This window comes from Xiphophorus hellerii, chromosome 15, assembly GCF_003331165.1.
Source record: "Xiphophorus hellerii strain 12219 chromosome 15, Xiphophorus_hellerii-4.1, whole genome shotgun sequence".
Taxonomy (NCBI): Eukaryota; Metazoa; Chordata; class Actinopteri; order Cyprinodontiformes; family Poeciliidae; genus Xiphophorus; species Xiphophorus hellerii.
The window spans coordinates 17,370,329-17,378,936 of record NC_045686.1 but is presented as its reverse complement, the minus strand read 5'-3'; the positions used below and the strand labels follow the sequence as shown (position 1 = coordinate 17,378,936).

The window sequence follows — 8,608 nt, the reverse complement described above, 5'->3', positions numbered from 1 at the left end:
TGCTACATAATTGTGTGAATTAAATGGGTCCTCAACAGGCTTCTGCTTATCCTTATGGTATGCTGAGGAGGTAATGCAGTCATCTGAATGACGTGGGCTGAAACATTTAAAACCTGCAGGACTTTGGATCCTGAAGACTAGGGTTGGCCAACTTTAAAGGACGGAGGGAGAAGTGTATATGGAAAAAGCAGCTGGAATTAAACCAGTAATTCCACTCTTCAAATTTTCCTCCTGCATTATTTTTCAATCTACCACAATTAGCTGATGCTCTAAATCTGCTTTTCTCAGTGTCTGAGCCAAATGAATGTGAAAATAAGAGTATTTGACTGGCATTCATGCCTGAGTTTCCCTCTTTGGCAACTTTCAGCTGCTTTGGTTCTTTCACACTGTTTTACAAATTTCACAACTTCATAACTGAATATAACGATTGTGAGCTGCAACCTCAAAAACAACTGCAAAACAAAATGTGAAGGCGTCCTAGTGGATGTTATTTAGAACCAAATAGAGATTTGTGGAAAGAAAAAGATGCCGATGATCTTCATTACAGATGCACATCAGCCGATTTTTGAACTGGAAACCACAGCAGTAACGATGCTATTTTTGCAGAATTTTTCAAAGAATATTTGTCAAAGAATACATAACCTTCAATTGTTTTTTTTTAGGCATGCTCAGGGTGTTTATTCTTTGCAGTTGAATAAGTTGACTTTATTGCCACCCACAGGGCTAATCAGTGTTCTTGATTAGGCAAAGGGAAGAGACTATTCATTTTCCCTTCACCTCACTAATAACTGTAAATAAAAATTCTGCTGGCTGGGAATGTTTGCTCTTTTGACATATTTTTTTTGCAGTTCACAACAAGCCAGATCTCCCAATTGAGATTCTGTAATGAGGTTGATAAAAAAAACTGTAGCTTTACCATATATTTTGAAGTGAAAGAAAATCTACATTATATTGATTTTCAGCACAGTCACCCTCATGGAGGATAGGAATCTCAGTCAGAACAAAAAAAAAAAGATTTTAAATATAAGTAACTTTTATTTAAACTACAGTCACATTTATAAAGGGACAAATAAGTACATGTCATGGAACCGTCGGACACTTTAAATATGTACACCACGCTTTGATCGTCTGAAAACAATGCTTTAATTTTGTAATGTTCCCAGGATTTGGTACCCATATTTGCAGTGGCACCTATAGTAGTGCCAAACAGGAGTTCGGAGGCCAGGAGTTGATGGGAGGTCCAGGACTCAGTTCCACCAATCAAACAACATAGCAGGCTCATCTGTTGGTATTTCACCATCAATCTGTGTGCTACAGTCTTTTTTTTTTTTTTCAGTTGCTCTTCTCCTGCTGTGCCATCTCCTCATGTTCCGCTTCCCCTCTGTGCACCAGGTGGCCGTTTGCTCTGTCTGAAACAGTCTCCAGCATCTTTGCACTGTGCTCCAGTGCCTTTGCTCGCAGCACAGCAATACTGCACTCCCTCAGTTCCTCCTTAGAAATGGACAAACTGGTGTCTTTACTCTGTCTCTCCTTCTCTTCTTCCATCATTTTGTCTCCCGTTTTCTCCTGCCCAGGCGGCGGTGTTGGCGGCTTGCCACTTATGGTTTTTCCTTGGGAGGGGTGTGAAGGATCAACTGACTTCTTGTGCATACCTGAAGAGTAAAACAATAAAAATAGTTTTTGAATTTAATATGGGAACAGCTTTGGGGATGAAAAAAAGAGTCTGTGAAAGTTAACCCCCCCCAAAAAGTAAAGAAATTAGGGCAGAAGTTCTTATTCAATTAGTTTTTCCTAATTGATTTAATCTAATCAATTGACATGAGGTGACATGAGGACTAATCTGTCTTGATGAGGAGGGATTATTGCTGTATCGACTTCAGGGTGAGCCCCTGAGTGCATGTCAGAATACAGTTCAATTTCAGCTCTTAATTACAAACTCGCAGCCAAAGGTTTTGACTTTTTTGATCATGCATAAACATGTAATATTATTTTACATTATTGATAGAAATGTGTTGGCATTTGTATCATTAATAACATCTGTTGCTCTTAAATGACTATATTTATAGGTATCTTTAAGTTTGACAGTCTTTTGCAACTATTATTACAAGACAATAAGCGGTTGAGGAGACAAACTGGACGTGAATGGCAAAAAAAGCCAAAAAACCCTAAAAAACAACAACTTTAAAACCGTTTTATTTCCTATATTTGAGTGTATGGTCACATACCCAATAACCATGGAGCGTAAGAGTCTGAGATGCCGTCCTTTGCTGACTTGAGGATGGACTCAGGCAGGGGGATGGAGTGGCGGACCATTGCGCCGTACAAGCCGTACTCTGCCATCACACTGCTGCGCCCCCAACACTTCTCCCTCTTCCTCCACTTAGCTCTGCGGTTCTGAAACCACACCTGCAGAGACAGGAACAATAAACATGATGTTAAAAAAAAGTGGATTAGTCTGAAAGTGTACCAGAGATAAAAATGTATTTTTCACCTTAAAAGATTTGTGCTGCTCTTGTTCATTTGCTACTCTCAAGTGTTTCAGATTATGAAACGAATTTAATGTCAAACAGGTTATAACCAAAGTAAACATAAAAAAACTGTTTTCAAATGATGTTTTTGTTAACTGGTGGAGTTGAAGCAGCAAACCAGCCACAGATCATCACACTGCCACCACCATGTGGTACTTTTGGTATGGTAGACTTTTGAAATGCTTTCATAATCATACCAGATGTATTCTGCTTGCAGATATGCAGACCAAAATCTTGTTAGTCTGAGAAGACTAACAAGTTGCTTTAACAAGTTGACTTGTTTTAAAAACAAGAAAAAAAGCTCAACTTTCCTAGCAAGCAGAAAAATTGTGTTTCAAAGATGCTCTCAGCCAAAGCTTTAAAAGTAACGGAAATCCTTATTGGATTTCTCAATAGCCAGAAAATTACTGCAGAGCTTGTGTTCAGCAATCTTGCTGAGAATGTTGCTCTAATATTAGCGATCAACAGCTACCATGATGGAGGTCAACAGACTGTCAGTGTCTGTTAAAAGCACAAATAGCAAAACACTCTTGCAAATGACACACACTTTTGAAATAATATCACAGATTGTTCACGAAAAACCTTGAAAGTGTAATCTTTTTGTGCATCTGTAAATATTCAGTAACAATCTCATGGTACTGTGCATTAGACAGCTTTGATGCGATAACAGTTATTTCTGGCCTGCTTATCTGTAAAAGTTGAACCAGGGTGCTGTGAATGCTGCTGCATCCGAAGGATAACGACATAAAGCAGAACTTTTTGCTTTAGAAAATGAAAGAGCACCAAATAGCAAAGTTATATTTCTTGATATAAGTGGAGATCAAAAATCACTGCTTCCATAGTTGGAGAAATATTTAAGGTTGTACTTTGTACCGTATTAGCTTCACACAATCAATCTGTTCTGCTCCTATTAAGCAATAACATGGACACTTGAAATATTTCAGTGTTAAAATCTGACAAATTATGCTGTGGTTTGTATTGTAATTGGACATGTAATGCGGAGGGGCCGATTAGGTGTTTTCAACATTGTTTCATGTGAAAAATCTAAACAACATCACCGCTGAGTGGGACATTTTGTGTAAGAACACAACATTCAGCTATCATGATGCACTGCAGCTAGATGCATGTTTGGTTCATTTTAAAAGAATGTGTAAAAAGTTCTAATTTCTTAAGCAAAATACCCAAACATTTAATTTAAATTTAATTCTTTTTGAAGTCTTGCGATGTGTTTTGAAAAAAATGGTATGGGCCTTCAAAAGCAAATAAAAGAAAACAATTTGTCGATGTAATAAATGACATAACAATGTCAGGTAAATAAGAGTTTTGAGACAAACAAAAATAACAAATAAATAAATCAATTGAAAAGAGAAGCAGAAGGCAGAGTGCAGGTTGTCCTATGTGGTTGAGGAAAATCCTTTAAAAAAAGAATTTCTTGCATCTAAAGAAGCCTCTTAGCACAAAAACTGAATGAAAATGGTCTCATAGATGAGTCCTTTCAGAGCGAGTAGGCTTCTGACTCTTCAAGTGGTTAAATTGATTTCCACCACCTTGTAATAGTCTAGTGAATATGGATGAGAGGGAAAAAAGAGTGATACTTTAATGTGTATGTGTGAGAGAGAGAAAGAGTGTGTGTGTTGGTTTGTGGAAAGATGGGCAGGTATAATATTCATCTGAAATTGAAAGGCCCCAGATGAGCAATCGACCCTTTTCTTGTGAGTGAGCGCTCCTGACAGCTTGTGCGTTTCTACTTCCAGTGAGAGGTGAGGAAGGAGCAGGGAGCCTGATTGGAAAATAAGTTAATTTCCAGACCTGGTCGATCGGAGACAGGCGCGTCAAATTTCATGGGAAATTAAAACACTTTGAGCAGCCGGGTGCAGCCCTCTGCTCAGCCGCTGACCTCCTCTAATTAATTTCTTTATAGTTACGCTTTCATTATAGGGCTGCGGCCTGTTCATGCTCAGAAAAGACGGGATCATTCTTTCCTCTAACAACTAATTAAAGTGTGAGGGGAAGCTGGCAGCTGAGAAAATCTCAACCTGATGGTTTCGTTTTGATAGGCCCCATTATCACTACATCCACACACCAGAGACGTGGATTTTTAAAATTTATTTATTTATTTAACATTTTGTAAATAGATGAATTTCTTGCGGTGAAAAAAATCTGCTCACCTGTATTCTGTCCTCTGGCAGCTCAGTTTTCATGGACAGCATTTCTCTGGCGTAAACATCTGGATAGTGAGCTTCATTAAACGCTTTCTCCAATTCCTCCAGCTGGTAGGATGTGAAAATGGTTCTGCAGACCAAAAGAGATTATTTTTAGTTCATTTTGCATTGTACTTCAATAGGCTACTTCTATTACTTTACTCAAAATTCTTAGATATAAATTATTTTTTACTAGCTTCAGTTTTAAATATAAGTTATTTTACTTGACACCTCTTTAAATAGATTTAAAAGGAACAATGCATAAAAAGGTGAAAATTTTAAAATATATATTTTTTAAATGCATTTTTTTTAAAGACCCCAGTGCTGCTGTATCCAGAAGGTTCTCCTCACATGTATTAAATTAAAGTCAACAAAATATAAAAATGAAACCAGCTACAATTAAACGTTGTTCATTCACATAATAATAATAATAATAATAATAATAATAATAATATTTAACTAAACTTCAAACATTATCAGAGTCTATCGTAGAATAAATTGAAGATAAAATATATAAAACATTTTAAATATATTAAGTAGATATAATAAATAAATAAATAAAATTTACCTGTGTCTTCTTTTCTTTCTCTTCTTGCTTTGACACATCGATGAGGTGGAGAATTTCGGATCACCGGACGAACTCAAGTCATCTGAATCTGTGATCAAACGTCATAAAACCATTACAGGTAATATATTAGCATATCTGTCGTTTCCACAAAAAAAAAACCAATTACAAATATTGTCTGATTTACTTAAAACGGCATAACGTTGTGCATCTCTACATTTGCGCGCAGGTTCGTTCAAAAATTAAAGTGATAAAATCGAATAATTACAGAAAAGAAAAGATAGTCCCCCATTTTCGGGGAATTTTATAATTTCCATTTCAAATAAATCTATGAAAAACGTTTTATACTTTTAATAAGATAAAAAAAAAATAATATTAAATGCTTAATTTCTGCGCTTCTCTTGTGTCTTTAAAATTATGAGTCAAAAGTATAAGGAATACTTTTATCTGGACCGGAGACACTCACCGGAGCTGGCACCGGAGTGTTGAGCCTCCACTTGGGGGTCCATCTGCGGCGCCCTGTGCAGTGGCTGCAGGTGCACATTTTGCGCCTCTGACAGCACCTCCAGAAAAGCAGGTTGACTGTAAAACGTGTGTATACTCTCCGGGCCCAGGAAACCCATGCCGACTCCGAGCCCTGCGTGTCCGAGGGCCGACCTGGCGGCCAGGACGTGCGCTCTGTGCGGCAGAGTCTCCAGGGGCCGCCGTGGTGTGGTCGCCGGAGGCTCCTTGTTGAGGCCGAGCAGCTCCTGGATGCCAAAGCCGGTGCGCCGCTGCACAGTGGGGGCCATCTTCCAGACCGGAGGCTGATGTTTGGAGTCCCCCTGGTTTAGGACGTTCAGCGAAGCTGTTTTCTGTTTATTCTCTGTGTCTGAAAGCACAGCTCCGTCCTTCCCAGTCATGCTGTTGGCCTTCTGTCTCCAGCAAAAAATACTCCTGATCGCTGGTACGCAACAATGTGATGCTTTTTTTTTTTCTTTTTCTTTTTTATCTCTGTGCTCGTCTGCGCTGCGCCTTTTATTCAACGGGCAACAGGCGGCAGCCAATCACAAGAGGGGGGAATTTGCTGAAGTTTCTGTCAGATCCGTGAAGCCTTATGGGAGAAATCACTGGCAATTAATAGAGAATAAGTAGATATACATTTATTTTTTAATCGTGAAATTGTTGATAGGATACATAAAGAAAAATATTATTGATGCTATATTTATTAGAACTTATTGTACCGTGCCCTATGTTATATGTAGCTATAATTTTAATTAATTATTAAATTTTAACGTTATTGCATTTTCAAAATCTAAACTGTGCCCCTCTAAACTTCTTTACATATTTTTTCTTCATTACATAAAAATAAAAGGAACATTATGTAACGTCATCATTATTGTTGTTGTTGTTATTGACATTATTGGTCTTAGATGCTAAATAGACCCATTAGAAAAAAAGTAACGCGTCAAACGGAAACGACGCCAATGCTTACATGAAATCATTCATGAATGAAAGAGAAAATTAGCATTAAACACAAGACATTCTGCAAATAGAAGTCTAGAATACTAACATTTTCACTCGCGAACGTAAAGAAAAACAACAAAATCCCGCCAGACTAAACATTTCAGCTTACTGAAGCAAATCTAAGCTGAACGCAGGGTCCAGCTTTCTTCCCAACGTCCCGCTGTGATTTGCATATTCTAATTAGGTTTGCGCACTAAACGTTTTGTCTTTGTGGCCACAGTCTGCGCATCTGTTGATTAGTTTATTATTATCATTCGACGGGTCGCATAATAAAGTTGTCCCAGTTCGGTGTATTTAGGACACACCGCGGCGGTAATTAAATATGAGATCAACAACGAAAGCAAACGACAACAGATTTATCCTCCACCCCCTCCACTCCCTCTGGGCGCACTGGTGCTACCTTCACATGCGTTAAATAAAAATAAAACCGATACACGCTAAAAGGTTACAGATTGAGTGATTTAATCCAATTTGGAAAGTGAGAGCAAACGAGGACGTCAAATTAAATCATCAGTCAGTTATAGAAGAAATAAGTTGATTAAAGTGGAAATACTCTCGTTCCTTCGCCCTTTTTTCTTCAAGTCTAATCTTGTCTAATGAGCTATTATTCAATTAATGCGGGGAATTTCAGTCGTTTGGAGATAATTTGCGGCACGCTTTCGGACATCTGGACAGACAATTGCGCACAGGAGAGTTTTATGGAGATGAGGAGACGCGCTGGAAGGAAGCGGCATCGCTGGGACATGTGTGGCGATGAATAAATAAATAAATAAATAAATGGGAGGCTCCCACGGGAGTGCCGCGGGTACCCGCCGGCCTGCCACGAGAGGAAAGACGCCACAACAGATTCGGACACGATCAGAAGATTTGGCTTCAACCCGAGAAAATCGATTGTCAAATGTGTTTCATGCGCGCCATTTTTCCGGTGAGACCATAAATAGAATCGAATGAGCTTTTATGAGGTCAAAAAGTGACTGTTTTTTGTGAAATGTTTAATTTTAAAAACAGAAGAAAGAGAAAAAAAGCTTCTGATATAATAAATAAATAAATACATACATAGATGAAGGACAAGAAACAGTAAAATGACTCCCAGCTCCTTAGATTTCAGAGTTCCATATGGTATCATTTGTATTAACATACAGACTGTGGTGCATAGGGCCGGTCAGAGGTATAGGAAAATATGCCTGCTTAGCATTGCTGCTGACCATTTGCTACACAAGAAAACTTACTTTTCAAGAAAACTTGATTTAGAACTGGGTGATATAATGAATAGGTTGAACTTACTGTGTTTTGTTCCATTAGAGCTGTGTAAAATGACAATATTGTCATCATGGTCAGACTTGATTACTGCAGACAATCCTTATAAGTATGTGAGGATCCCCACATATCCTCACATGTAACGACATGTATGAAGGCCTACATACATGTTTCACAAAAACATGTATAAAGGTTGGTATAATATATGTGTTTGCACACTCTTTAGGAAGTTCTATATGCCATTTATCTGAACAAGAGCAAATATTTCATTTTTCATTATGTAAACGTAGGAAAACTCCCTGGCACCGTACTTGTTTAAGTTTTAACAAAGGGTATGAAGTGTGTTCATTACATTTCTTAATTAGGTTTAAAATTGGCTGTATTGCAGATAAATGCAAATACTTTATCTATGTTTTGTATTCATGTTAATAAGAAAGGATACAAGCTGCCCTTGGTGGATGGGTTAGGGTGAAGCCCTAAGCCATCCAGGGAGGCTCAAAGTGGAGCTGCTGCTTCTCGGCGTCGACAGGAGTCAGTTGAGGTGGTTTGAG

At 38.2% G+C, this 8,608-nt stretch overlaps 1 protein-coding gene across 1 annotated transcript; it reads right to left on the bottom strand.

Moving 5' to 3' along the window:
- Positions 1 to 1,013: 1,013 nt before the first annotated feature.
- LOC116734259 (visual system homeobox 2-like) lies at positions 1,014 to 6,262 on the bottom strand. The gene is made up of 5 exons (XM_032585539.1): positions 5,761 to 6,262; positions 5,298 to 5,385; positions 4,697 to 4,820; positions 2,226 to 2,406; positions 1,014 to 1,652 (listed from the first exon to the last, which is right to left on the bottom strand). Exons 1-5 carry the CDS (start codon positions 6,194 to 6,196, stop codon positions 1,333 to 1,335), a joined length of 1,149 nt encoding a protein of 382 aa, XP_032441430.1. The 5' UTR covers positions 6,197 to 6,262; the 3' UTR covers positions 1,014 to 1,332.
- Positions 6,263 to 8,608: the final 2,346 nt, after the last annotated feature.